This window comes from Diabrotica virgifera, chromosome 1 (genome assembly GCF_917563875.1).
Source record: "Diabrotica virgifera virgifera chromosome 1, PGI_DIABVI_V3a".
In the NCBI taxonomy this organism is placed as follows: Eukaryota; Metazoa; Arthropoda; class Insecta; order Coleoptera; family Chrysomelidae; genus Diabrotica; species Diabrotica virgifera.
In genome coordinates this window covers 235,729,688-235,744,929 of record NC_065443.1, presented here as the reverse complement: position 1 = coordinate 235,744,929, position 15,242 = coordinate 235,729,688, and the positions used below count along the sequence as shown (strand labels likewise).

Below are 15,242 nucleotides of genomic sequence, written 5' to 3'. Positions count from 1 at the left end.
ATATTCTGTTTACCTCGCTATTTCAGAAATGAAGTTATATTCCTGTTGAACATTAGAGTCCTCCCATTCCACTGGAGATGATTCTAATTTATAATCCAAGCGTGTTTTGGATTCCTCGTCCACCTCTTTTCCACTGTCTGTAAGTTGTTGGAGATGTAACATTGCTTTGCTTAGTTGAATCTTTGGTGAGCCTAAAAAATATTAAAATAAAAAATAATTCAGTTTACCCTTTAATATAAACGTTTTTATTAATATCCAGCAAAAAGCTTAAGACTCAAATATATGATGTTCATGTTAAATTTTAGGAAAACACGACTTTCTCTACCTATACTAAAATCTCAATAGAGATGCACTAGAAATAAACAACCCAAGATACGTTGAATTTTACGAGGAGCAATACCGAATCATGATTTACAATGGATCTATCTAATCAGCCCTAAACATCCATCCTTGGATATAGGCCCCCTCTTCGTTCTTCCATGCCTCTCTATCTTGGGCAATTATTTTCATCCATTTTGACCCAGTGTGTTTCTTCAGGTCATCTGACCATCGCATCTGTGGCCTTCCCCTCTTTCGTTTGTGGTTCCACGGTCTCCAATGTATAATCGTCTTAGTCCATCTTTCACCCTTGTGCCGTAGGGTGTGTCCGGCGAACATCCATTTAAGCTTTGCTACTTGGGTTGAGACATCTCTCGCTTTTGTTTTGTTACGGATCCATTCGTTTCTTTTCCTGTATAAACTTCGTAAATCATGAATTGGGATTTACAATTTACATTGTAAATCACGACTTGCGGGTTCTCCTCGTTACAATCAAGTGTCTTGGTTCGTTTATTTCTATGAATCTTTATTGTGATTGTAGTATATGTAACCATATTCCGCAAATTGTGGGGTACTTACCTGAAGGTTTAGTAGTAACCGGCGCAGAAGGTACTCCAGGATCACTCCAGCCTATCGAATTCTTCGCTGCTAATCTAAATATATAGCTCTTGTTCGACTCCAGACCAGATATCAAATAAAACTCATGATCAATATTGTCAGCCTTCTTAATCCAGTCCAACTCATCCGCTGCCTTATATTCCAAGCTGTAGCATATTACAGCAGCATTGCCATCAAATCTTGGTTGTTTCCAGGTTAACAAAATCTCAGTATCAGACATTTGCTGGGCTTCAGGACTATCTGGTTCATCTGGTACCAGACCCAGAACTATTCTGGTTCTAGATACCACTTGTCCAATTTTGTTACGAGCTACGACTTTATACAATCCTTGATCAAAGTTAAGGGCTGGGGTTAGTTTGAAATGCGATCTACCGTCTGCGTCCGTAAAGATTTTGATTCTGTGTGATTCTGCCACTATGGAGTCGTTCCTAAAATAAATTTGTTAAAACCTTAGTTCGGCTTTTATACATATTATTTATATATTAATTACAGGAAACTTAAAAAACTAAATTTATACCATTGATATTTCATATCAACAACACGGATAATTAACGATTTTTAAATTTTCACAAATTTTACTATTAGCTTACGACTTTGACGATGGCCTTGATCATGGGAATTCCCCATGGAAACAAGGCCGTGTACTATCGCAGAACTGAATGGATCGAACTGGAATAGGAAGATAAGGAATACAATGGAAATTCTGAATCTCCGAAAGTTTTATCCGTATATGAGTAATTTATTACAATTCAGTAGAATCTACACCGCCTGAGAATATATCTTCAATATATTGCTTGCTATTTCGTATAGGAAATAGTCCTCGTATTCGTAAATATTTTACTGAATAGTAGAGCTGGACCTCGATTTTTGACCCTTCGCTTCTTTATCGATCATTCGCTATCTGTACACTAAACAGATACGAAGCGAATAGGTTCGATAACGAAGGGAAGGGTCAAAATCGAGGTCCTGTGGAACTACGGAAAAATTCGCTCACTTGACTACTTCTTAGAGTAAAAACGTGGAATTGAAGGCGGAAACTCTATCGAAACTTCAGGATTTTGAGGTATGGTTGTTCAGAAGGATCCTGAAGATACCATGGACAGACAAAGTCACCAATGAAGAAGTGCTGCGGAGAATGAATACAACCGCAGATTTGGTCAACATCGTTAAGGGCCGCAAGCTGCAGTACTTTGGACATATAATGAAAAATCAAGGCAGATACGAGCTACTCCAATGCATTTTGCAAGGTAAAATTGAAGGAAAAAGCTGGCTAACCTGAGAGCATGTTATAGTAATACCTCAACACAACTACTCCGTATAGCAACCAACAAAATCATCATAGCCAGAATGATCGCCAACGTTCGGAACGGACAGGCACCCTAAGAAGAGGACTACTACTTCTTGGTGTGACTACTTGAATGTAACGGAATTCATCCATGACGAAAGTTAGCGATCATCACGACAATCTTTATCTTGTCTGCAGCAGCACGGAAAAGCTGCACATGTGTTGTGTTGAATCAGGTTCTGAGGTTCTTTAACCAGGATGTTCTTCTTCTTTCCGAACGTCGCTTGATGCGATTTTTCCTTGCATGGTGTCGATATTCTGTGTCTTATCTTCAGTCCCATTATCTTGGGATTAAAATCTCCCATAATAATGAGAACTTCCTTAGAATTCCTGTAGAATTTTCTGTATGATTCTGTTGATTTTCTGAAAAAACTCAACTCAATTGGACGATGTTCATATTAATGGGGTTGGCTTATTCTTATAATAAGATCACTCTTTCTGATATTGGTGTAAAATTAATAACGCCTTTGGCAACCTTGTGTAATAAGATTACTCCGACTCCATTTTTATGTAAACCATCGCTTTTTCCCGAGTAGTATACCTTGTAATTTTTCACTTGTGTTTCTTCAGAATCTGTCTATTTCATTTTTGCTAATCCCATAATTTCAATATGCATTCTCTTCATCTACTGCATTGAATAGGGAACTTGCACATTTTTATTGCATAATAATGTTCAGTTTTGTTTAAAAATAAGATATCAAAAATTTCACGCCTTATAACCTCATAATAACTTAGAAGTACAAATTTAAAATCTTATATCTATTTAAATCATTTCAAACGATCAAAAATACTTGTGACGTCACGTCATTGTATTTTCTACTGTGACGTTTAAAATGTTTCATTTAAAATGATATACAATTTTGTTTACTTTGGAGTCTAACACAGGTTTTAAAGAGATAGTATTGAATTGTGTGTGATTCTACTATGGAAAATAAATGTAAATTCAAACTATGAAAGTGTTGTTTAATACCATTGTATTAAAGTACAACCATTTAAACCTCCCAATAACATATATTAGATTACCAGTCAATAAGAAACGGAATTTAATAAAGTGCTTACAAAGGACATTAAGGACATTTTAGTTCATTCTCAAGGTCTTCATGGATGCGAAGCTAATTTTAATTACTCTGGACTAATTAGCAAAATATATACAAGGAAAAGTTATTTACCAGCAATTTTATTGCTGGAATCGAATCTTATGATTCTATATATTAATAATATAGGTATGCAAAGTCCGCAGATGGTGTGCTACTTTTTTTATAAACAAAATGGCGCCGGAAAATCCTGTTTTTTTCAATTTTTGCTCTATAACTCCAAATATTTTAACTTTGCACCAAAAACACTCAAATAAAAATTCACCGTAATTAAATTCTGCATAGAAACGTGTTTTTGCGGATTTACTTCGAAGAAAATTTTCCCCGGAAAATGCGGGTTTTTCCAACAAAATCTTTAATTTTTAACTATAATTTTAGATAAGTAATTGTTTATCAATAATTAAACATCTCGGTAATATAAAAGCTCTTTTCGCATAGATTATAATTCCAGAAGCCGATAGAAATTGAATGAACAGTTTAGCAATAATTGAATTGTTATAATGATACATAAGAATAACTATGATTTTTGTATAAATTGACACTGTACCTATCTAATGTAGTTTACAGAATTGAAATTGGACTATTTAAACGGCCTCAGGAATATTTTAAAATTATAAACAATTTTTGGGCTTATAAACAAATAAAATTAATTATTTATATGGGAAATAAGCCACAATTAAAATGAAAAAAAAATTATTAACGTAATAAAAAATGATTAAAAAATAATTTTTATTAATATTTTTGCGCCTTGTGTACACTTCACAAAGTTTTTTCTATGTTTTTATGTTTTATGATTCAAAGTTTACACAAAGGCGCAATATTCAAAACAAAAAAAAGTTCGTTGCCAAGGTGTTGTTATATAAGAATAAAAGAAAAAAAAACGGGAAAGTAGGGCTTGTGTCCGATCCCACACAAAAAATTACTTTAATACCAAAAGTTTGTGTTATTGTGATAAAGGTTTAGTTGTGAAAAGTGCCTTTAGTTATTCCTAGCTTCCGAAGTTTAAAACCAGTAAAAAATTATTTCTTGGTGTTGCAAAAACCCAACATCAAATTGTAATATTTTGTATTTTGACAACGGCACCCGATTTGGGCGTCGAAACGTTAATAAAATTATTTTTTTTCATTTTAATTGTGGCTTATTTCCCATATAAATAATTAATCATAAAAATGCCACAAGGAAATAGCTTCAGAACAACATTAAACAAATAAAATATCTTGGGAAATATTAAATCAAATTAAATCATAAAAACGGTATTGGAAAAAAAGCGGCAGGATACTTCTTTTAAAAGAAAAAACGTTTAATTGTGATAAGTGGTTCCTGAGATACAACCGGTCAAAGTTGACCGGTATTTACGGCAAAGACATAAACAATAGGATCATAATTTTTAAACCATCACCTTTTTATTTTTGTCCTCTTTCTCCACACCAATTTTCATATCTTTAGAATACTCATAACATATATTATTATAATAAATACTGTCGATATTACGAGTGAAAATTGCCAAAAATAGCAAAATTCTAATCAAAAATTAGGTTGGAGAAAATGTAATCTCAAAGTTCAAAATCGGTATACGTTAAAAAATGCGTTTTCTCGGCTTCCCATGGAGCAATTTTCTTCATTCTTTTTTTGTTCCCAATTGGCCAGATGGCTCGAGTCTAACTAACGTATTATTAAATGTCAAAGTTGCTTTTGTTTTGTTATAATAAATTAATTTAGTTATTATAACAAAAATTTTTAATTTGTTTAAATAAAGATTGTTTAAATAATTATACAACTTTCAAATGAGACTATTTGTGTTCTTAACGTTAAAAGGTACACTTGTAGTAAGTTTATCTAAAAAAAGTCTGCAACTGGAAAAATATGTAGTTTTCTTTTCTTATAAATAAATTAATCTATTATAACAAAACAAAGGCAAGTTTCACATTTAATAATGCATCAGTTAGATGACTCTACTCGAGTTACTTGGGAACAAAAAAAAAAAGAATGAAGCAAATGGCTCCATGGGAAGGCGAGAAAATGCATTTTTTTAACGCATACCGATTTTGAACTTTGAGATTACATTTTCTCCAACCTAGTTTTTGATTGGAATTTTGCTATTTTTGGCAATTTTCACTCGTAATGTCGATAGTTTTTATTATAATAATATATGTTATGAGTAATTTAAAGATATGAAAATTGGTGTGGAGAAAGAGGACAAAAATAAAAAGGTGATGGTTTAAAAATTATGATCCTATTGTTTATATCTTTGCCGTAAATATCGGTCAACTTTGACCGGTTGTATCTCAGGAACCACTTATCACAATTAAACGTTTTTTCTTTTAAAATAAGTGTCCTGCCGCTTTTTTTCAAATACCGTTTCTATAATTTAATCTAATTTAATATTTACCGAGATATTCTATTTGTTTATAAGCCAAAAAATTGTATATAATTTTAAAATATTCCTGAGGCCGCTTAAATAGTCCAATTTCAATTCTGTAAATCACATCAGATAGGTACAGTATCTTTTTATACAAAAATCATAGTTATTCTTATGTATCATAATTATTGTGGTTATTAAAGCGACCGTAAATTTTAAATTAACAATTCAATTGTTGCTAAACTGTTTATTCAATTTCCATAGGTTTCTGGAATTTTAATCTATGTGAAAAGAGATTTTAGTTATTTAATTATTAATAAACAATTACTTATCTAAAATTATAGTTGAAAATTAAAGATTTTGTTGGAAAAACCCGCATTTTCTGGGGAAAATTTTCGTCGAAGTAAATCGGGAAAAACACGTTTCTATGCATAATTTAATTACGGTGAATTTTTATTTGAGTTTTTTTGGTGTAAAGTTAAAATCTTTGAAGTTATAGAGCAAAAATTGAAAAAAATACGATTTTCGGGCGCCATTTTGTATATAAAAAAAGTAGCACACCATCTGCGGACTTTGCATACCTATATTATTAATAGATAAAATCATAAGATTCGATTCCAGCAATAAAATTGCTGGTAAATAACTTTTCCCAAAAATGGCCTATTCACCGATAATAATCTGCCCAGACTAAAAATGTAAGTATCTGTTGTTTTAGGGCCGGTTGTTCGAACGCTAATCAACAATGATTATTATCAAATATTTAATTACTGCCACCGATTGTCAATGTCAACTTTGATTGGGTTGCTGAAAACATAATTATTGATTATAATTATGAAATTAGTTCATCAATTATGTTAATAATTGTTATGTTAATTGATTAATTAATCTCATAATTATAATAAATTCATTATTTTTCAGCAACCCAACCAAAGTTAACATTGACAGTTGTGACAGTAAAATAATATTTGATAGTGATCATTGTTGATTAACGTTCGAACAACCGGCCCTTAATGTAATATCTGTTGTCTGATTAAATTTTTTTTAACCTAATGCGGTAATGTGTAAACATTAGGTATAATCATATGACGTCACGACGCGTTTTGGGCTGGCTGCTATAATTTCAATTTAGAATCGTCTTTAGGGACCAAACGAAAGACAAAAACAACTTATTTTTCTTTGATATATATTTTAAATTATGTTCTGTTGTGATTTATATTTTTTTCGAATTTAAAATTTTATGCCAGTTCCCTATTGTGAATTTTTCCTGATTTTCATAAGATTTTGTCATTTCACATGCAGCTATTGCTATTCTTTCTGCACTTCAATTTATGATCTTTTGATAAACTGTCCTCTCCAGAGATTCTATCGAAGGACTTACTCTGGAACTAATTTTAGTATTGAGCATTGCCATGATTGATTGACTAGGGAGTATCGCTGTGGATCTTTAAGGGGGATTTTGCCCTACTTGTACCTCCCCATAGTTAGACCGTTGACCAAATCTCGGGTTCATCGTCGTTCGTGGCCGATTTTTCAACCCCAGGACAAAACAGTCACAAAACTATCACTTTTTTTTCTTTGGAGTTGTATGACTACGGACCCTTCAAGGCTCATTCGCCGATTCACCAATTTTACTCATATATTTTACAATATATTTTCCTATACCTATCTACTTAATATTTTCTATCCTACTTATCGTACATAATTTATAAGGATTGACCACTGGTCAGTGGGAATACCACATCAGGCAAAAACACTGGTTTACTTATATATATTATAATACATTTTAATTTCTGTCTTTACGTTAGTTAATTTATAATTTGATTTTTATATTTTTAATATGTACTATAAACAATTGCATTAATTCTGTATTATTAATTTGTGATGATATATATGTTAAATTTATTGGGTGTGTTATATTTTTACAACTGTATAATTTACTTATAAACATATTTATATTTATTTGTATTAGAGGGCAGTTTAAAATCATATTATGTTCAGCATCACCTATTTCTCCGCATTGACAATATGAATTGTTTTTAAATCAATTTTATGTAGATATGTTGGAATCAATGCATGATTAAATCTTAAACGGCATATTTGTCTCACTGCGTATTTTGGTAGAGTTGTCATTGCAAACCATGGTCTTGATGTCTACCTGTCCTACCTACGTAGGACCTGTCTATCTAGTGTCCTAAATAGCTGGCTGTCTTCCTCTCAAGAAATACTTCAACGCCGGAATAAAGATCTACAAGAAGGATAAGAAGAAAAAAAGAAGACAATTCCCCGCGCAAAATGGACCCCCTCCACTCAAAACTTTCCAATCCAACCAAATTCCATTCCGTTTCGATCCATTTCACGGTGCTTCATCCTGCGGTAGTTTGCGGACTTTAGTACTCTAGATGGGGACTCTTTTATGGATAAACTAGAAAATAATTAAAATATCCATATACCGCCCGTACAATACAGATACCATTGCACGTCATTATCTACAGTCTGTTCAAACGAAAATTTGTTCCCCCCAGAAACTCAGAAACCAAGAGCTTCTTTAAAATTTAAAAAACACTGTCAAATAAATGTTACCAATTTATGCTAAAATGTTACCTTTGTTCGATCGCAGTTAGAGTGTAATCCGAACAAGTGTGCTTTATAAAAACGCTTTATATTCCACTTAAACAAATTAATCGAAACAAGTTAGGGTATGTGTCTTTAAATTTAGTTAATAGAAATCTTCCAATATTATTTCTACGCGCATATACTAAAACATGTCTAGTGGCTGTAATTCCAGTGTACTCACTAAACGATTCTAAAAAGGAACACACCTACAACTTAAATATTTCGTGTTGGTATCATGTGACGTCACGTGCTATGACGCGAATGACGTGAAACGGTATCTATATTGTACGAACTGTAGTTAAATTTTCCGTACTATTATAGATATCTACGGAACATTTTGGTTTATTCAACAGGGACAAAAACATAAATAAAACGATCTTGTAAAATGTCAATTAATGCATTGAAACCAAAACTAATGGCATACTCATTCAAGGATAACATAAAACGTAAAAACCATAAAGTGTTCAGTTTTCCATCAAAAGAATTTCACATCACAATCAATCGAAGTATCAATTAAATATTTCCTTACTTGAACCACTGGACTATCGGTTGTGGTTCGCCAACTGCTAAACACGTCAATTCGAGGTCTTGACCTTCTGTCATTGCAGCCAGACTTGGTTTTTCTCTGAAGAATGGCAAACGTCCTTCTTGTTTAGCTTCAAGGAAGGCCTCAGCTTCCACGTATGCATCTAAACGTGATCCTGAAAGTATAAATAAAATTAGTATAAATAGTACAATCATTTAAGCAATTCACCTCGCAATTCTAAAGGCCTTCATGGATTTGTTTGAAATTTTGACAGTAGCTCAAAAATGATGCAAGTATGCTTTTTCTCATGAGGATCTTTCAGTGCGTCACAGTTTTTCGATTTCTTTCTAACGCATTAAATTGCATGTGACAGAAAAAACGCACGTCGGTGATTACATTTCGTCGGTGACATTTATAACATTTATTCTAGTTGCCAATAGATGGCGCTATAACCGAAAAAAAATTATTTACGAATTATATAATATATCTACGAATATAATCTGTTCAATTTATAAGACTATACAAATCAAAGAAAATACCATTTTATAAATGCAATAAACACAAATGATTTGAATTTATGTCAAATTGCAAATAAAATGTGTCAACTGTCAGATTTAACTAAAATGTCATGTCACTAAAATGTATATTATCACCGACTTACCTTTTTCTCTATCATTTGTGACGCACTGAAAAATGCTCATGAAAAGAAGCATAGCAAACCTGACTTGGTGCAAATGTATGCTTCCACCCCGGGGGTGAATGCCACCCTTTCTCGGGGGTGGACATTTAAAATTTCAAAATGACACCGGGAATCGATAGAGAATTGAGTTTTATGAAGAAAATGTGGAATAAAATTTTTTACCTAACTTAATAATTTCTGAGTTATTCGCGATTAAAGATTCCAAAAAAAAAACACGTTCTTTAATAGTTTTTCGCTGATAACTCGAAAATTACGCATTTTTAGTAAACAATCATCCTCATTAAAATTGAAGCTTATAAAAAACAAAGAATTTAGTTGGTTTTAATTAAATTTTTTAGATAATATTAAGCAACTTATGAATTTTTTGTTTTTGTTTTTATAAATAAATATATGCAAAGATTTGAGCTCAAATAACGGAAAAATTATTAATTTTTCATAGAAAATGCTAATAAATATATTTAAAGTACCTTTTCAGACCTTCAAAATAAGCTTTGATAAAAGCCTCTAGCATGAGAATTAAGCAAGTTATGACAAAAATTAGTCAAATACCTTGAATTTATAAACGAAAAAATAACGGTAAAATGTATGCCATGTGCGTCAAAATTAATATTAATCGTAGCCCATGTAAAATTAACTTTATTTATGTTCCGACAATACGTTCCAAAAATTTGAATTATTTAGAACAATTACATTTTGAAAAAACTTGTTTTAAGTACATTTCTTTTTTTTTTCGATTTTTCAAAAAATACGTCATTTTTTCAAAATATCTCAAAAACTATTGGATTTACGAAAAAAAGTGTTATGACCAAAAATTTAGCATTTTTTTACTGAAAATTTTGTTTTTTTTATAACTCACGTAGCTTATAAATTAAGCGAGGTAGAAGCGTTTAAGTATTGATTTCAATGCAAAAGGAGCGTAGTTTTAGCCTTTTAACATTAAAATTCTCTTAACAAAAGGGGCTAGAAAGATTGCAACTCTCATGATATTATAGCTTATGAAATTCCCTACAAAATGATGTGAGAGTGAGTGCAAAAAGCTTAAAGGGAAGCCGAGTTATTGTTAAAAAACCAAATACATTTTTCTAGAGATAATGTTTGAAAATTATGGAGCGACTAAATTTTGATGTTTTTGGAGTATTTATTCTTTTATACATGCAGTGTCTGCTTTGTATTTACATATCGGGTCAACAAAACTCTCAATTTTGCTGATTGGGGATGGACAAAAGTGAATGGCACCTTGGTACCAAACAAAATGATTTTTTTTAAATTAAATTAAATTTAAAAATTTTTATTTAAATTTTTTTTTAATAAGTGTATGAGGAGTAATTTTTAAGGGTAGTTACATATAAAAATATCGAACTATTAGTTACATTGTAAAAAAACAACAAAAATTTAACATGTTTAAACACATTGATGTCTATAACTGCTTCCATTTATTAATTTTCAATTTTTTCCTGTTTCATTCTTAGGGGTGGTTGCATTGTTAAGCAAATTAAGTGTTAGATTTGATTTCTTGTACTTGAAGGAAAGAAATTCTCCTATTACGACCCAAAATAAAAAAAATTCATGTTTCTTGACCATACTTTTTAAATAATCTTTGTATGAGGGGTTGTTTTTAGGGGTTGTGAGCTTTAAAATATCAAAATATTAAAGTGGTGATTCAAAACAATCAACATGAACATATTTGAACATAACTATAGCCCATTACCTCTTTAACTCATTAGTTTTCAATTTATTTTAGTAAGGGGTAGTTTTCACCCCTTAAAAATAAAAAGCATACTTTGCGAGTAAGTCAGGTTTGAAGAGGAGGGTAAAGTGAACTTAATTCCAAATTTTCAAGAAGATCGATGAATGCAATTAGAATTGCGAGGTCCATTTTAAGCTTGAGAGATTGTACTAAAATACATTTTTTAGCTAGCGTATTTGATGCGGAGCAAAATTTAGAAGATTCCAGCAATTTCAGAAATTTTCTTTATACATACTCGTTAATCGGATACCTACGTTAAAATAAAGCAATTTTTGAAGCATACATTGTTTTCGTGGTTTATAGGATGTCATTATGTCAACCTCATCTTTAAACCAATAAATCGTTTAAAGAGATCAACAGATCGTAACTTTCAGAAAGTGCCAACAATTTTGTTGTTGTTTTTTTTGCTCGTTTATTTATTAATTTTATAATTGTGTTTTGCTGTATGATATATAGATATGTAATAATAATAAGTTATGGATTTGGTTTTTTGAAAAACGATACAAAAATGGTTAAAGAAATTGATTTTTTCTGTAACGCTAGCAAAACTCTTAAAGTGACTTACCCAATTCGTGTCTAATTCTTCTGGTTGTCGGTTCTCTTTCGACGGAGCCGTATCTGTTGATGCGAGCTTTCCTTTCGTCATCAATTTCCTCATCCATAATGTCAGTAAATCTTCGTCGTTCTCGAATAATAGGTGTCTGTAAATAAAAGGAAATATATTAATTAGGTCTCTGCTTTCATTACAAAGATTGGTAACTCACTCCCCAATCGTATCCATTTTCGTCTGAGAGGATATAACCGGATCCTGGACCGCGAATAGCAGCAACTTTCATGTATTCACGAAGACGCACTGGGAAGTCAACATCTCTTAGTTGAAGCAAATATGTGTCTGGACCATTTTGGTAACTAGAATTAAAATAGGTTCATAAAGAATAAAATATTTACACAATGCGAAGTCCTATATCCAAACCAAAAATATAAAGACTTTTAACGTGGAACCAATTTTCTGGTGACAACCTCAAGCCGTGCTTTCTACAATTTACAAAGCAAACGAACAGAGCAGGTAAGTCGCGGTGGTGGTTTAGCGCGATGCCATCCAGGAGGTTTACATCGATGCTTTTGGAAATAAAATGAGTTTGTTTTACATGCATGTCTACTGCGCGGCCTACAAGGATGCTTCCCTGTGATTGATCCGTTCGAAGCCAAGTTGTCATTACCTGCGCTATCTGAGTTGATACCTACTTTTTATATAATTCGTTTTTTGTATTCAGTTTATTTTTAAATTTCTAAAGTATCTAAATTCAGTAAATTTTTTAAATATGAACGAGGATCTGATTATTTAGAGCTGACATTTCATCACTATCATCACTTGACTGACACAACATCGCAAAAGCACAGTCTTTTTTCATTCAAATTTCATTAAACTACTTCACTTGATAGTGGTCCTAGTTCGACTGACAGCGCAGGTGACCTTCTTGCTATGTGCTGTCGACATCGACCGCGACTTATCTCGTAGCACCCACCGCAACCTACACCTCCACCTCGACCCACTTGTTCTGTTCTTACCCTAAGAGAAAATTAAAGACAGTTTATATTTTATTCAGTTTCAGAGACAATCATTATCCCCTTAGGCTCTTCAGAGAGACCTATGGTGTGCCCTGAATCAAATAGAAAAGAAACTGTCTCCCAGAGCAAAATTATACAAATAATTCGCTCTCAGACGTTGTAGCAGCATCTATTAACATAATGAGAAGTTCTAGATCCGAAAATCTAAAAACTTCTACCGTGGAACCAACTTTCTAGTTATAACTCCAATCCTTTCTTTCCACAATTTACAAAGTAAACAGATGATGAATAAAACAGATGAAAAGGATTCTACAATATGCAATGCAGTTACCTCCCGTCAATTCATCTAGGTAAAAATTCCGTCGAAAGTTAATTCCGTATACTCACAATATGAATAACCTAAGTAGACCAAGGCGTATCTGTAAAAATATTAGTACATTTGGATGTTGAGACGTGACTCATATTTTTTTGCAGATATTGCTTGAAAATAACTCATATAATAATATTTGAAAAGTCTAAGTTTTCAGTCTAATGGCATATAGAGCAACATAATGCTACTCTACACCCCACCAGAATGAAAACAATGGGAACCTTCTCTGGTTACACCTCCGAGGCTTCTAAAATTTGCAAGCCATACGGATGCCGAGACTAAGGAAGATGAGGGAATTTTACAATATATAATTCACGTCCCATCTGCTCAGCGCGGTAAAGTTCCAACGAGAATAGTTCCCTTTGTACTCCAAACAGAGTAAAGTAAATCAAAAATGAATAACCATTTTCAATGTCGTTGCAACACGAAACTACAGCCGCGCGATATTCTAGTCCAATCAGAGAGTGCCGCAAGCACCTCTACCGGTTTCGAAACTTATTAGTCTCTCATCAGGAGGCACATATGCTGCTCTCCCTGATTAGTCTCGGCATCCGTATGGCTTGCAAATTCTAGAAGCCTTGGAGGTGTAACCAGAGAAGGTTCCCATTGTTTTCATTCTGGTGGGGTGTAGAGTAGCATTATGTTGCTCTATATGCCATTAGACTGAAAACTTAGACTTTTGATAGCAGTTGCCGCTAGGGCATCTATGCCATTTCGTTCGTTGCGATCCGTGACTGCACGCCGGGGTTTGTTTTGGTTGGATCAGGGAGAGCAGCATATGTGCCTCCTGATGAGAGACTAATAAGTTTCGAAACCGGTAGAGGTGCTTGCGGCACTCTCTGATTGGACTAGAATATCGCGCGGCTGTAGTTTCGTGTTGCAACGACATTGAAAATGGTTATTAATTTTTTTTTATTTTTTTAATAATATTTGAGTTATTCTCTCACTCAAAAAGATCCGGAACATTTGACAATGTCAAAAAATGAAGGAAAAATTCAATTTTTTTCTTGGGTTTTTGATTATAACTTTAAAAGCATTCATTTTCGAGAAAAGTTGCATCAGCATAAAAGTTGCGTAATTAAATTTCCTACAATATAGGATTAACTAAAAATTTTAAAAATTGTCACCCTTGTTGCAAAATAGCAATAATTTCGAAAAAACCATAAAAAACAAGTATTTGCATTTTACGTTTTTCAACCATGTATACTACACTTATGACCTTCATATTTCACCCAGAAAAACTTTACGATGTGATAAAACAATACTGTGAATTTCATTAAGATCGGTTTAATAGATTTTGCAAAATAAATTTTGCAATCCAGCTTTCGCAAAAAAATTCATTTTTTCAAAATGTTGCAGCACTGAAAATAAAGCAGACAGTAAGTTGAATTTTTTTTGCGTATAAAAGAATACTGTACCTTTTTTTATTTTAATTTGATTATTGCAAAATAAAAACACATACTCTGTCCTTTGAAATAACACTTTTTTTAGCAAAAACTTTCTTTGTTCATATATTTTAACTTAGAAAATAAAAGTGTATTATTTTTAAACATTTGCAATTGTTTAAACAATTTTTCACAAACAATAATCAAATTAGTTTGACTTTTGTGGACTTAAAATATGAACATACAATAAAATATAGAGTAAGAATATATTAAATAAAGATTGGAAGAAATTTTGGTGGAAATCAACTTGTGTGAATCGAACACCGCTGTCCTGCGCGTAGCACCAAAAATTAATGTTTATTTAAAAAAAATCCTGACGCCGTGGTAGTTAACCGATTTTAATTTTGCAAATTGCAAATGAAAGGTAGAGTATTCTTCTATTTGTAAAAAAATTAACTTGAAATCTGCTTTATTTTCACTCCTGCAACATTTTGAAAAAATGAATTTTTTTGCGAAAGCTGGATTTCAAAATTTATTTTGCAAAATCTATTGAACCGATCTTAACTAAATTTACAGTATTGTTTTATCATATCATAAA

At 32.2% G+C, this 15,242-nt stretch overlaps 1 protein-coding gene across 11 annotated transcripts in view; it reads right to left on the bottom strand.

Moving 5' to 3' along the window:
* LOC114333136 (obscurin) overlaps positions 1–15,242 on the bottom strand; it is a 615,016-nt gene that overhangs the window by 23,803 nt on the left and 575,971 nt on the right. For all 11 annotated transcript variants that reach the window (XM_028283003.2, XM_028282967.2, XM_028282979.2 and 8 more), the window contains 5 exons: positions 12,085–12,229; positions 11,886–12,021; positions 8,877–9,048; positions 898–1,364; positions 14–191 (listed from right to left, as the gene is read on the bottom strand). In XM_028283003.2, the coding sequence (XP_028138804.2) occupies positions 14–191; positions 898–1,364; positions 8,877–9,048; positions 11,886–12,021; positions 12,085–12,229 (1,098 nt within the window). The remainder of the gene's footprint in view (positions 1–13; positions 192–897; positions 1,365–8,876; positions 9,049–11,885; positions 12,022–12,084; positions 12,230–15,242) is intronic.